This window comes from Trachypithecus francoisi, unplaced genomic scaffold (assembly GCF_009764315.1).
Source record: "Trachypithecus francoisi isolate TF-2019V2 unplaced genomic scaffold, Tfra_2.0 Lachesis_group10, whole genome shotgun sequence".
NCBI lineage: Eukaryota > Metazoa > Chordata > Mammalia > Primates > Cercopithecidae > Trachypithecus > Trachypithecus francoisi.
In genome coordinates, this window is record NW_022681455.1 from 11218131 (window position 1) to 11232477 (window position 14347).

The following is a 14347-nucleotide window of genomic DNA, read 5'->3' on the forward strand; positions in this document are numbered from 1 at the left end:
TGGTTAATGGGGATTATAAAATCTGGGGCTTGAGGCTGCCAGTTCAAGCCCGTGCTCTCTCATGCTCGCTTGCCTTTCTACTTTCCGTCATGGGATGATGCAGCAAGAACGCTCTCACTGGATATGAGCCCTCGACCTTGAACTTCTCAGGTTCCAGAACCATGAGAAATAAATTTCTATTCCTTATACATTACCCAATCTTTGGTATTCTGTGATAGCAGCACAGTACGGACGAAGACACCTTTCTTTATGATCAACCTCTTCAACCCCACCCTTGGCAAGAGGCTGTTTCTCACCAGCCAGATCACTTTGATTTTACTCTTTCTCTCTAAAGTCTTTGCCTGTAAATTACGTAAACATTTTCTGTAATCTGCCTTAAATTGTTTAAAGGACATGTTTACTTTTTATTTCAAACAAAGAAAGTCAGAGTCCACGTCTCCTCTTCTTCTTCTGTCCCTTTGGTCCACAGCACGTTGCTGAGCACACACAGACACTGTCTGTGAGGTGGGGCCCGCTTCTCTGGCGGAGACAGCTGGGGCCTTATTGATACTCTGGGCAGATTTGCCTGCTCTGGCTGGCCAGGCAGGAAATGTTCAATGAATAAGCGAATCCTTGTTTTTTATGTTCTTTGGTGAATGACAATATTTCTTTTGTCGTAATCCCTCAAAAAATACAAAGAATGTAGATGTGGTCGACGGGGAAGCATCTAAAACCCAGGCAGGCTTTCACTGACTCAGGGTTAGGAAACCACATTTGTCTTCCTGGTGGGACATGAACTAGCTCAATATCATTGACTCTAAAGCAATAGCCTGCTATGGACTTAGAAGCTTGGCTTTTCAGTTTGTTCTCTTTCTATGGAACTGCAGATGTTTCTGTGAACTGATAATATTGACTTGAAAAATTGGAGCATTAAAGTTAGTTGGGAAATGCTTTGCCTCTTTTTAAAATCAACGTTATTCAGGTAAGGCTTATATACAATAAAATGCACTTATTTCAAGTGTATTTTATAGTAAGTTTTGACAAATTTATGCATGCACACCGTTACTGCAATAATCAAGATATAGGTACTGTGCTGTCCAGTACAATAGCCACTAACCACATGTGGCTATTTCAGGTCTAATGAGTAAAGTGAACTAAAATGAAAACTTCCTCAGTTGTGCAAGGTGTGCTTCAAATCCTCAATAGCCACATGTGACTGATATTCAGCATATTGGACAGTGCAAATGAAAGACATTTTCACCATTGCAGAAAGTTCTGCAGTGTTGGACGGTGATGAAATCAAATCTATCCATCCTACCAAAAGGCTCCGTCGTGCTCTTTCCCAAAACATCACCAACCCCTACCCCTGGCCTTAGGAAATCACAGGTCTGTTTTTTGTCAGTACAGATTAGATTCCTGCCGTCTGAAGGTTCATACAGAAGTCCTCTTTATTTGCCTGGCTTTCATTCAGTATGTTTCTGAGGTTGATCTGCTCATGTTGTTACATGTCTAATTTGTTCACTCGTTTTCTTTGCTCAATAGTATTCCATTGTATAAATAGACCACAATTTACTTATCTACTCAGCTGTTGATGACATTTTGGTTGTTTCTAGTTGGCACAATTATGAATAAAGAAATTAGCTTTTCAAATGGATATATGTTTTCATTTTTTTGGGGGGGGTAAATACCTGTTGCGGGAAGTCAGGGACCCCGAACGGAGGGACCGGCTGAAGCCACAGCAGAAGAACATAAATTGTGAAGATTTCATGGACATTTGTTAGTTCCCCAAATTAATACTTTTATAATTTCTTATGCCTGTCTTTACTGTAATCTCTGAACATAAATTGTGAAGATTTCATGGACACTTATCACTTCCCCAATGAATATCCTTGTGATTTCCTATGCCTGTCTTTAATCTCTTAATCCCGTCATCTTCTTTGTAAGCTGAGGACGATGAATGTCGCCTCAGGACTCTGTGATTGTGTCAACTGCACACATTGTTGGTAGAGCATGTGTGTTTGAATATGAAATCTGGGCATCTTAAAAAAGAACAGGATAACAGCGATGTTCAGGGAACAAGAGAGGTAACTTTGAACTGGCCACTGGTAAGCTGGACGGAACAGAGCTATATTCCTCCTCTTTCATAAGCAAATAGGAGAAATTTTGCTGAATTCTTTTTCTCGGCAAGGAACATCCCTGAGAAAGAGGATGCGCCCTGAAGGTAGGCGTATAGATGGCCCCTTTTAAGGCATCCCGTCTTTTGTGGTGGAAGCCAATGGGATGAAATAAGCCCTCCTATGCTGCTCCCAGGCTTACTAGGATGGGAAAATTCCCACCTAATAAACTGTGGTCAGACAGGTTACCTGCTCTCAAACACTGTTTCCTGTTAAGATGTTATCAATGACAATGTGTGCCCGAAACTTCATTAGCAATTTTAATTTTGCCTCATCTGGTGGTCCTGTGATCTCGCTCTGAGTCCATTTGCTTTGTGATATTTTATTACCTTGTGAAGCATGTGATCTCTGTGACCCACACCCTATTCGTGCACTCCCTCCCCTTTTGAAAATCGCTAATAAAAACTTGCTGGTTTTACAACTCAGGGAACATCACAGATCCTGCTGACATGTGATGTCTGCCCCGACACCCAGCTTTAAATTTGTCTCTCTTGTGCTCTTTCCCTTTATTTCTTAACCCAGCCGAGACACTTGGGAAATAGAAAAGAACCCACGTTAAACATTGGGAGCGGGTTCTCCCAATATTACCTATGATTGGGATTGCTGGGTTATGTTGAAAGCATATGTTTAACTTTATTAGAGGTTACCAAATCATTTTCTAAAATGATTGTACCATTTTACACTCCTACCAGCAATGGAGGAGAGTTCCATTCTTACCAATTATTACTGCTTTTGTTTTGTTTTGTTTGCTTGTTCTATTAATTACTGAGAGATGAGTGTTGAAATCTCTACCTATCATTACAGATTTTCTATTTGTCCTTTCAGTTATATCAGTTTCTGCTTCATGTATTTTGAGACTTTGTGATTGGTACACACACATTTAGGAATGTTTTGTCTTTTTTATGAATTGATCCCTTTATCATGAAATGCCTCTCTTTGCCCTTGTTCTGAATTCTACTTTGTCTGTTAATAATATAGCTGCTCTGACTTTTTAAGAAAAAAATTAGAATGTGCATAGTGCATCTCTTTCTAGCCCCTTGTTTTTAATTTATCTGTTTATTTTTATTTCAAGCGAGCATCTTTTAAATAGCATATATTTGGTCTTGCATTTTAAAATCCAGGCTGAGAATCTCTAACTTTTAATGGGAGTGCCTAGACCATTTACTTTGAAGAAATTAATGAAGAATAAACTGCACATATTTAAAGTGTACAATCTGAAGAGGTTTGGCATGCATACACCTGTGAACATCACCACAATCAAGACGGTGGACATTGCTTTCATTCCCAAGTTTCCATGGACTCCTTTGAAATCCATTCCTTCCACCATTTCTCTCTAGACAAGCACTTATGTACTTTTTGTCCCTATAGATTAGTTTGAATTTTCTAAAATTTTGTATAAGTGGAAACATAGCATATGTATTCTTTTTGTCTTGTTTCTTTTTTGCATCATAATGATTTTGAAGTTCATTCATGTTGGCTATTTGTTGCAATATTTTTCCTTTTGATTTCTGTGTAGTATTCCATTGTGTGGATATACCACAGTGATTTTATTCATTCGCATAGACGAACAAACATTTGGGTTCTTTCTAGCTTTTGCTATTACAAAAAGAGCTGCTATAAATATTCTTACGTAAGTCTTTGTGTGGACATATGCTTTTATTTCTTTGGGGTAAATACCTAGAAGAGAAATTGCTAGGTCATAGGGTAGACATAGATATAACTTTTCAGGAAATTGCCAATCTGTTTTCCATAGTGTTTGTATCATTTAACATTCTTACCAGTAATGTACAAGAGCTACATTTGCTCCCCTTTCTTGCACCAACACAGGGTATCATTAGTCTTTTTAATTTTAGTGATTCTATTTGGTGTGGTGTTTATTTACTTTTTCCATTTACCTACATATGTCTTCTTTTTTTTTTTTTTTTGGAGACGGAGTCTCGCTCTGTCGCCCGGGCTGGAGTGCAGTGGCCGGATCTCAGCTCACTGCAAGCTCCGCCTCCCGGGTTTACGCCATTCTCCTGCCTCAGCCTCCCGAGTAGCTGGGACTACAGGCGCCCACCACCTCGCCCGGCTAGTTTTTTGTATTTTTTTTTTAGTAGAGACGGGCTTTCACCGGGTTAGCCAGGATGGTCTCGATCTCCTGACCTCGTGATCCGCCCACCTCGGCCTCCCAAAGTACTGGGATTACAGGCTTGAGCCACCGCGCCCGGCCTACATATGTCTTCTTTTATGAAGTTTCTTCTCCAAATTTTTGCCGAGTTAAAAAAATTTAGTTTTTTTGTCTCCTAAGTCTGATATAAGTCCTTGGCTGATAGATGTGATGTATTTTCTTTCATTCTCTGGCTTGACTTTTGGTTTTTTTAATGGTATCCTCAGAAGAATAAAAGTTTTAAATTCTGACGGAGTCCAATATATGATTTTTTTTCTGTGTTAAGTTTTTAAAGTGTTTCAAATATGGAACTTTTGTCTACTTAAGATAACAAAGATTTTCTCCTATGTTTTCTTCTAGGAGTTTTAAGTTTTACATTTAGGTCTGTGATCCATTTGGGTTAATTTTTTGGGTAGAACTTAAGGCACGTATTCATTTTATTTCATAGATGTAGTTGTTCCAGCACCATTTTTTTTTTCAGAAGACTTTCATTCCCTTATTGAAGTGCCTTGACATTTTGTAAAAAATAAGTTAATGCTTATATGTGTGAGCAAAATGGTACATGTTACATTTAAATAATTTGTCTGTAAATCTCAGTGGGATACCTGAATGAGTGAGCAACCATTAAAAATGATAATTACATGGTTACAAATCTCGTTTTCATTAAATACAGTTTGCTTTAAATTATTTCTTTATGACTATTCCAAAATAAATAGAAAAATTTTCTTTGATTCTAAAAACCACGTGACTGGTAACATCCATATTATGAAAACAAATCATCCTACATGTTACTGAATGTGTGGGTTTTTTGGGGAAACACAAGCCTTGTTCCAGATATTTGAATTAGATAGTGTTCACAGGTTCCAGAATTTTCTTTGAATGCAAATACACTTGGAAGTGATACATATATGACAAAAAAAAAAAAAAACCCTCAGTTTTCCTTAAAAAATCCAGACCTATAGCATTGCTAAAATAATCATAATTTAACTTTTTATATTAGGAGTACCAAAGTAAGCCAATATTTAATTCTGTGACAGAGGGGTATGAAAAAGAAAACCCAGTGGCTATGAAAACAAAGATCTAAAAATTTAATGGTTTAAAAATAGCCTCTACATACAAGATGGCAAAGAGTAATACAGATTGAACATTTTGGTTTTAAAAATGTGAAATGTCTCTACTTAGCGTAGATCAATCGAGTCAGCCATCTCCTAAGAAATGCACATTATACAATGAAATCTACAAAGACGCACTTTTAAACTTCAAGTGTTGTTGATTTTCAGCAACCCTCTTCCCACATAAACATTTCCTTGTCGTGTAACTTATGACTTTTAATCTTCTTTTGGCAGAGTAGGACTTTGAGAATTGTAATAGCAGTGGTTTTGAAAAGCACCTGCTATGATCATTTATTTCCACTGATTTTTTTTTAATCACTCTGAGATGCATTCTTGTTTTTTAAATCCTTTTCTGTTCCAATGATTTGGTTGTTTAAAACAAGCAAGCCTAATTCAGCCAGGCATATATTGCAAATAAAAACATGTTTCCAAATAGGCTGGAATAAAAATGCTCAATAAGAATTGGACCAAAAGATCATAGATAATGTGCTTTTTCTCTCGGTAATATGTAAATACGTTTACCCATGGTGTGGAAGTATTTCGCTTGCCCCATGAAGAACATGATGGCTTGTGGTGTTTGTGCTGTGTCAATACTAACAGGTGTGAGGAGACAGACTATAGAATGGATGCTGTGACTACCTGTGAGATAGTGGTAGGGGTTATACAAATCGGCCACAGGAAATTGTAAAAATTAGATGGACGCTGTGTAGCTAGCCACTCTTGAGTGTCAGGTCTGCATATGTGAGTTTTAAAGAAGGTGCAAGACAGCAATAAATTCCCTTAGACAGCAGGATACATCCTGGTAGCTCTGTAGTTCCATGATCAAGGACCTGGCCAGTTTCCCTCAGGTAATGGGGGTAGTAGCACCAAAGTGAATATTAAGAGTCAGAAAGGCCTCTACTTGTAACTGGGGGATCAAAGCATTCCCCTGTTTTGGTGAACAATCATAGTCTGATACGCCTTTGTGAATCCTTGCTGCAAATATGGTTTTTACAACTCTAAAAACATCTTTTGGAAAACCTCATGACTGAATCACTCACAAATGCAGAAGATCGAACAGCCCCAGGGAGGCAATTGCTCTCCTTTTATTGTAGCTGTCTCTCAGTATTAAAACAATCCAATCCTAACTGTGGTCCTGGCCTCTAAACACACAGGTTTCTCCTCCCTCCAGCACCTGAACTGTCAGAGCTTGGATTCACATATATATTCTGAAATTTGCTCTGCAAAAGGGCTTTTGGGCACTTGGCCATCATGTGTTTAAGATGATCAATTTTGAAAAGAGTTTTCAAAACAAGAATAAGTCGTGCTATGTCTCATGATTTGGAAGGTGAACATTTGCAAATATACTATACTTTTCAGATTTGGGAGTGCCAGGCTCAGAATCACAAGGACATGGAGAACAATATTATAACCGGCTGGTATGTTTTTTTTTTTTTTTTTTTTTTTTTGAGACGGAGTCTCGCTCTGTCGCCGGGGCTGGAGTGCAGTGGCCGGATCTCAGCTCACTGCAAGCTCCGCCTCCCGGGTTCCTGCCATTCTCCTGCCTCAGCCTCCCGAGTAGCTGGGACTACAGGCGCCGCCACCTCGCCCGGCTAGTTTTTTGTATTTTTTAGTAGAGACGGGGTTTCACCATGTTAGCCAGGATGGTCTCGATCTCCTGACCTCGTGATCCGCCCGCCTCGGCCTCCCAAAGTGCTGGGATTACAGGCTTGAGCCACCGCGCCCGGCCCCGGCTGGTATGTTTTTAACAACAACAAAAAAATGCAGCATTAGAAGGTGCTTACTAAGGTGCTTCTTAATTCATTTTTTTTTTTTTAATGAAATGCATCAGACAAACATCTACAAACAAACATGAATACACAGGCATACAAAAGCACGTGGACAAGTCTCTGTACAGTTTATGTCTTAGATACTTCTATGTATACATAAGAACCACTCAGGGGGGAAAAAAAGATTTCCCTCTCCAGCTCCCTGAATTTCTGAAAGTTGTCTAACCCTTAAAATGTTAAAATATTCCATTTTCATATAAAATATCTACAAAAATAGATAATTTACAAAAACCAGATAGTATTTCCAGTTTTCCTTAGTAACCATTAACGCAGTCCCCTTCCTCTTTTTTTCTTCTCAGAACGTTGCCATCTCCAGCAAAGAGCGCTTGAACAGCTGGGCATTTCTAGAAAGGTCTGTCACTTGGTGCACCATTTCCTGCAGGGCCGTGGTACTGGGGTAATGGAGGGCGGCCATCTTGGTGGCCATGACTATAGTCTTGAGCTGCTCGCAGAGCTGGTTGCTGGAGTTCATCACTTTGTTGCGAATGTCCTGGGCAGTCACCTGCCGTGTCAGCGTGTCTCCAATGAACACCAGTTTGTGTGCACTAAGGATGACAAACTTGCTGTGTGCCACGAAGATTCGCGGGGGCTGGGCTGAGCTGACACAACTGAAGAGGGCGTCAATGGCGTTGAGAAGGGAAATGAAATGGGTCTCACATTGGTCATAGTAGAAGCACAGCAACTGTCGATCCTGCGCACTCACGCCGCCGTTTGTGGTGGGTAGGCTCTGAGAGGGCTTCCACTTCGAGATGTCATTCTCCACGGGCTTTGTAATCTCTTGTTCCAACAGCTGGAACTGGCTCAGCTGCCAGGAAGACGAAAGTAGATCTCATTAGAGCAATGGAATGTGTTGCAGTGGAAATTAACCAGGGCTTGGAGTTAAAAGACAGGGATTTTAGTCCCTAATAACTGTTAGAGGCATGTGAGCTGTGCAGACTGGGTCAAGCTGCCTGCTTTCCTAAATTGTAAAATGTACACGTTGGGAAAGATGATCCTCAAGCTCAGACCTTTTATGATTGGACCACTGGTCTCTTATAACCTCTGGCTAGAAGGCAGCGTAGGGTTTAAACCGCAGCCCTGTTACCCATAACCTTTATGGAGGTAAAATAGTTAACGTTCACAAAGTGCTTAGAATAGTTTGGTCTGTAATAGGCTCTATGTAAATGTTTATTAATGTTGAGTGGTGGCAAGGGAAAACCATATGTAGTGACCTCCTTGTCAAGTAAGTCCCTGACAGTTTGCTCCTTCTCGGGGAAAGCCTCGACTATCTCAGGATGCTCAGATGAAATGGCCATTCATGACCCCTTTCTGTTTATCCTACTCTTTCTGTCAAGATTGATAGACATGATCCAGCGCTACAGGAAGATTAATACATATAAATATATGAGCACTTGAGGGAAAAAAAATTTTCTAAAGAAGTCTGAATGGGAATTGTGCATCATAATATTTAGTCCTGCAGAGCTGTTAAAACAAGGGGGTCTCACCCAGAGTCAGATGCATCAGGTGCTGGCTTTCTTCCTTCTTTCCTCATTGCTCCCAAATGGTGTATTATTTAAATTGCAATTATAATAATTTCTGGGGATTCCACTAAGACTCAGGAGAGAGCTCTCTTCTGCAGGTAAGGACTATCTGTGACCTGAGCGTAGGACTCAGTTAATCTCCCACCTGGAGGTAGGGATGAGCTGGAGCAGTGATCACCTCACTCAGCTTCTCTGAGAAATGCATAGCCAGCTTTACTTCTCTAGAATCCGTTTTCTTCTTAGGGATTGTTGTGGTTTCAACAAGTTCCCCAAAGCCCTGCAGTCTTACCTTGCCAGATGCCAAGGCAAACATAAACAGGTACAAGGTGATATTCCAAGATATTTAATCATAATGGATTATATTTTATATATCTTAGGCTTTATGCAAATGTGTTCATCAATATATCATGCCATCAGATGGGCGGGGGTACTTTCCCGTTTTATAGAGTAGTAACCGAAGCTTGGGGAGGTTACCTCACTTGACATAGTTGGTTGGCCAGAAATGATTAGAACTCAGATTTCCTAAATACAGCATGCCATTTAATGTCATTACATGCCATGTCACTCCATTTCATCTTGAAAGGCTTGTAAATAAATCCGCAATCCATCTCTCTTTATTTTTATGCCCTTGTCCTACCAATACTTATCATTATCTGCCCTACTCATATCCAACTTTTGAATGAACATGCCCTGCCCAAAGTCCTTAGTAGATGGGCCTGGATATATGTTGAAAACATTGAATTCTGCTCTCATACCCTTAGACTGGACCAAGGCCAGCCAAACCATAGGCTTGTGTTGTTGGCGAGAGAGAGGTAGAGACACATACGCACAGAGAGAGAGAGAGAGAGAGAAATGGCCCAATCAAAATGGCCCAATCAGACTCTTCCTTAGGAATCTGATGAACAAGAGACGGGAGCTAAACCACCAGAAGGGGAAGCTGAGATGAGAAGCCATCTATAGAAGCTCTGAGTGGCCATTTATGGGTTCCGCAAAGTTACAGGACAGCCAAATGAGTAGATAAGCAGAGAAAACCAGAAAATAGGGGAGAGTGAACAGATTTATAGAAAAAAAGCAAAGGAAGTACAAGAAGGAGAGAGAATTTACAGTTCTAGTTCTCACCAGACCGGGCTATATCTTCATTTTCTGTTACTGAATTCCCCTCCTATGACTCTACTGTAAACCTGCTTGCTTAGGCTAGCTTGAATGGGTCTTGTTTCTTGAGACCAAATGCCTTAACCCAAGTAGTCCTCATATGTTAGATACACAGGTTTAGCCTTTAAAAAATTGCTGTTTAGATGTAACCCAGGTACACCCAGATGAACTAGCAAGGTCATAAACCTTCTCTTTGCTTTTAAACCCCATTCCGTGCTTTAGAGCTGACCCTTGCCAGTGAGCTGGAAGAATTGAAATCATAATCTCTTGAAGTTACAACTCTCCTTAGTACTAGGTGGGAAATCTTTCCAACGCCAGGCAGCTTTTGCTCTGATTGAACTTACCTGATGATGTTCCAGCTGCATCTTGTTCTGTTTCATGATATTCTCTTTTTCCAATAGCTCTTTCTGTTGCCTCTCAAACTCCTCCTTACCCTGTTAATTTTCAACATAAAGAACATATTATGTCATCACTGTGATTCACTTATGCTAACAATTTCATTGACAGATGAGTAAATATTCTTTATTTTCCACTGCCTTGGCAACATCTCAAATGCTCAGTGAGGCACTGTGAACCCTAGACAGGGGTGGCAGAAAAATAAAGCCCATTGCCATATAGGGTGCCAGCTTTCTGGGGCACCTTACAGTTTTCAGAGAGCTACTCATGATTCCCTTAAAATCTCCTATATAAATGTACTACTTCTCTGAGTTCTTTTCTGATAGATTATATGTGAACCTGTAAACCCCTAAACGCAGGTCTAAATGTGGTCCAGCTCTCACTCCTAGTTCCCTCAAATCATCTATAGATTTCTGCTCCAAGGCAGTATTTCCCACTGTGCAGAGTCAGACAACGAGTAAGACGAATGTTCAATGCCTCCATCCTCTCTCTCCACTCCCTTCCTCAGCACCAGGTGAGGCCCAGTTCTCCTTGCCACACTTTCTTGCGCTCAAGGGAATTTGGCATAATAGTTACATAGTTCTCAGTATAAACTGTGACTCTCAGTCAAATTAAAAGAATGGCAGAATAAGATAGTAAGTCTAGTCCTAAATAATGGGTCTTGGTAGTTTTTTGTTTTTTTTTGTTTGTTTGTTTGAGGCGGAATCTCACTGTGTCGCCCAGGCTGAAGTCTAGTGGCGCAATCTTAGCTCACTGCAACCTCCGCCACCCGGGTTCAAGCGATTCTTCTGCCTCAGCCTCCCAAGTAGCTGGGACTACAGGCATGCACCACCACGCCTGGCTAATCTTTGTATTTTCAGTAGAGACGGGGTTTCACCATATTGGCCAGGCTGGTCTTGAACTCCTGACCTTGTGATCCACCTGCCTCAGCCTCCCAAAGTGCTGGGATTACAGGTGTGAGCCACCGCCCCTGGGCCACCGCGCCTGGCCAGTAGAATGTTTTAATCCCTCAAAGTGGAAGGGAAAGCTGGTGGAATCCCAGGTCAGCTTGGAGCTTGGTGGAATTCCCAATTGTAGGAGGCCAACTGTGATTGTCCAATGTCCCATACACAGATTAAGCTCCTAAGACAACTAGCTAATGCCCAGTGGTCCTCTAGGTAAGTCTGAGATGGGGCTAAGTTTTAAAGCAATTACACACACACACACACACAGAGTAGGGCTAGCAGGGGCCTTAGAAATTCTCCAGTGCAAAGGTTTTCTATTCTTTTTCTTAATGATGAAAACTTTTTTTTCAAAGAAAATATTATATGGAACTATACCTAAAACACAAATAGAAGTGGAGGTGGTAATATCATTAGAGGGCCTATTATCCTACTTGGTGAGTCTCCTCTTACCTGAGGTATCAATGGGATCTAATCCAGCCTCTTACACCATTCATTTTGCAAATGAGGAAATTAAGGCCCAAGGAGGTTGAATAAGTTGGTCACACAGTAAATGTCAGAGAAAGGGCTAGAGATGAGTGAGTACTCAGGACTCTCAGTCCAGCGTTCTTCCTACTCTACAACACTCCCTCCAATTTGTGAACCATGTGGATTAACATTAATCATGTTCTCTCCTTTGGTAGTCCAACCCAACATCCTTACAGGCATCTGTCTTAGGCTCCCTGCATGTGAGTGAGCGTAGGTGTTTTATGAGTTCGGCTGTTTTACCTGTAGGTGGACATAATCATAGTCATCCATCCAGCTCCTCTCAGAACCATCACTGCTGCTACAGTCAGGGGCCTGCTCCTTGCTCAGGCCTGGGGGCAGTGCCTTGTTGTGGGCCTGGGCCTTGTGGTCACCAGGATGCAGCGGCTGCCCCTGGGATCCACCGTGTGGGTACTCCGTTGAGTTCATGATGCTCTCCGGCCCGTTCTTCAGATGCAAGCTGCCAGGGCTGGGTCTGAAGAGGGTCTCTGCGTTGGTGTTGATGGTTGTGGTGAGCTGCTTGGCGTCATCGGGCACCGTCTTTGCCACCATCACAAACCGGTCCAGATCATCACACTTGTTTTGGGGCTTGTTGATGGCCAAGATATTCAGGGACCAGCTGCACTCATTTAAGTCGTGGCTGGTTTGACTCAGGATCTGGTGGGAATCTTCGACTCGTTGCAGCTCCCGCTTCATCTTGTTGTGCAGGATGAGTTCCGGGAGGCAGGCAGCATTTGCAACAGCTCCCTTAACAAAGTGGAGGTACTCCTTCAGGAACAGCTCCACCTTGTCCACTGCCGTGCGTATCTCGTTGATGTGTCTTTCCATATATCCATAACACCGCCAGTCGGTGGTGACCAGTGCCATTAGGCTGGAGACACCCGTCTCCAGGGCCTGCTGAAGCCGCTGAAGTCTCTCGATAGCTGTGTCTGGATCCAGTAAGAGCCTTTTGTCCTGAGCTGGGGAGGCTGACAGTGAGGACTCCTTGGAGGAGGTGGAAGACGTGGACATGTTACTCCGGGTGCTGCCTGTACTGGAGAAAGACAATCGGTTGATCCCATCCACCAAGTCCCGAGAGCCTTTAGCGTCCGGCGGGTTATGCAGAGGGACATCATAAACACCATCCCTTTCTTGGGGGTTTGCTTTCTCACTGGTTTCTGCTGGTGGCTCAAGAAACTGAACACCTCGGGGGACATCATATGCGTCATTGTGAGAGCCCACTGACTGTCCCAGTTGCGGGGGTGGGTGATTCGGGGACAGGCTCTGGTGCCGTCGAGCTACGGGTTCTGCAGCTCCTGGAATGTCACAGTTGTATTTTACATGAAGGTCCTTTCCTGCTGGCTTGGCGCTGGTTGGGGGAATGTCATAAACCCCCTCAGGTCTGAGGTCTGCCCTTCCAGCTTGTCTCATGGGAGGGGGGAAGTCATAGTCCTTTTCCCTAAGCCCTGCTTCATCCCGGCAAGCAGAGGGTGGAATGGCATATACCTGAAAAGCGAGTAGAAAGCGAAATGCTATTGATTGAGTTGGCTCGTGGGAGCACGCGGTCCCATGTGCTCAGTCCTATTTGCTGGCACTTTTTCGGTCGCCTTCCCCCGCCCCCAATGTTAGGCACTTCCAAGGTTCCCTGCTATTCTGCTGCCACTTCCCTTGTCCTTTGACAAGTGTGTCCACCCACATGTTCTTGGTGTAGACTTGCATGTGCAACCCTGCTGGTTAAATTGCTCACCCCTGTGTTTCAGTCCTACATTTCTGACCACTTCCTGGGTATCCTTTCTCTGCTAATCTGTGCCGAGCAGCAGAGTAAGACCGGAGGTCTCCCCCTGGTCTCTTCGGTTATTACATCAGCTGTGTGATGCTGAATGGGCTGCATAGGTGTCTGAAACACAGTCCCCTTGTCTGTAAAGTAGGCATTACCATGCTCTGTGCAGGCATACCCCAGAGGGTAACAGAGTGAGTCAAACGAGTTCACCCAAACATACAGACTGAGAAAACTGTCAAACCCTCTACAGGCCAGGCGTGGTGGCTCATGCCTGTAATCCCAGCACTTTGGGAGGCCAAAGTAATAGGATCACTTAAGCCCATGTGTTCAAAAACAGCCTGAGCAGCATAGGGAGATGCTGTCTCCACAAAAAATAAAATTTAGCCAGGCATGGTGGCATGCACCTGAGGTCACAGCTACTTGGGACACTGAGGTAGGAGGCAGCTACTTGGGAGACTGAAGTGGGAGGATTGCTTGAGCCTGGGAAGTCAAGGTTGCAATGAGCTGTGATTGCACCACTGCACTCCAGCCTGGGTGACAGAGCGACACCCTGTCTCAAGCAAAACATAACAAAACAAAACAAACCCTCTACAAATATATATTAGTACTTGCCAAACTGAACTAATTATCTTCCCTGCCAAAAGGTTCTCCTTATTGGCCTCCCAATGTTTTTTAGTTGCGGCTCCTCAATATGAAATCCCTAGAGCTATCTTTAATTAGTGCCTTTCCTTTTTTGCTTCCTTCCTTTACTCTCACCAAGACTACATTTTCCCCTTTTGGGTTTGCCTTTCTTGCTTTATTCCAATAAACT

General features: G+C 42.5%; 1 protein-coding gene across 3 annotated transcripts in view; it reads right to left on the reverse strand.

Annotated features, from left to right (window-relative positions):
- Window positions 1–5367: 5367 nt before the first annotated feature.
- The window catches only part of NEDD9 (neural precursor cell expressed, developmentally down-regulated 9), a 201860-nt gene continuing 192880 nt past the window's right edge, over window positions 5368–14347 (reverse strand). Inside the window, exons 6-9 of one of the 3 annotated variants that reach the window (XR_004438548.1) lie at window positions 12021–13262; window positions 10260–10349; window positions 7155–8048; window positions 5368–6836 (exon numbers count right to left, since the gene is read on the reverse strand). Coding sequence is in view for 2 of the 3 variants with exons in the window: in XM_033216219.1 (XP_033072110.1) it covers window positions 7539–8048; window positions 10260–10349; window positions 12021–13262 (1842 nt within the window). In the remaining variant the exon portion in view is untranslated. Of the gene's footprint in view, window positions 6837–7154; window positions 8049–10259; window positions 10350–12020; window positions 13263–14347 lie in introns of those variants that run through there. The other 2 variants (XM_033216219.1, XM_033216220.1) reach the window with 2 other exon arrangements.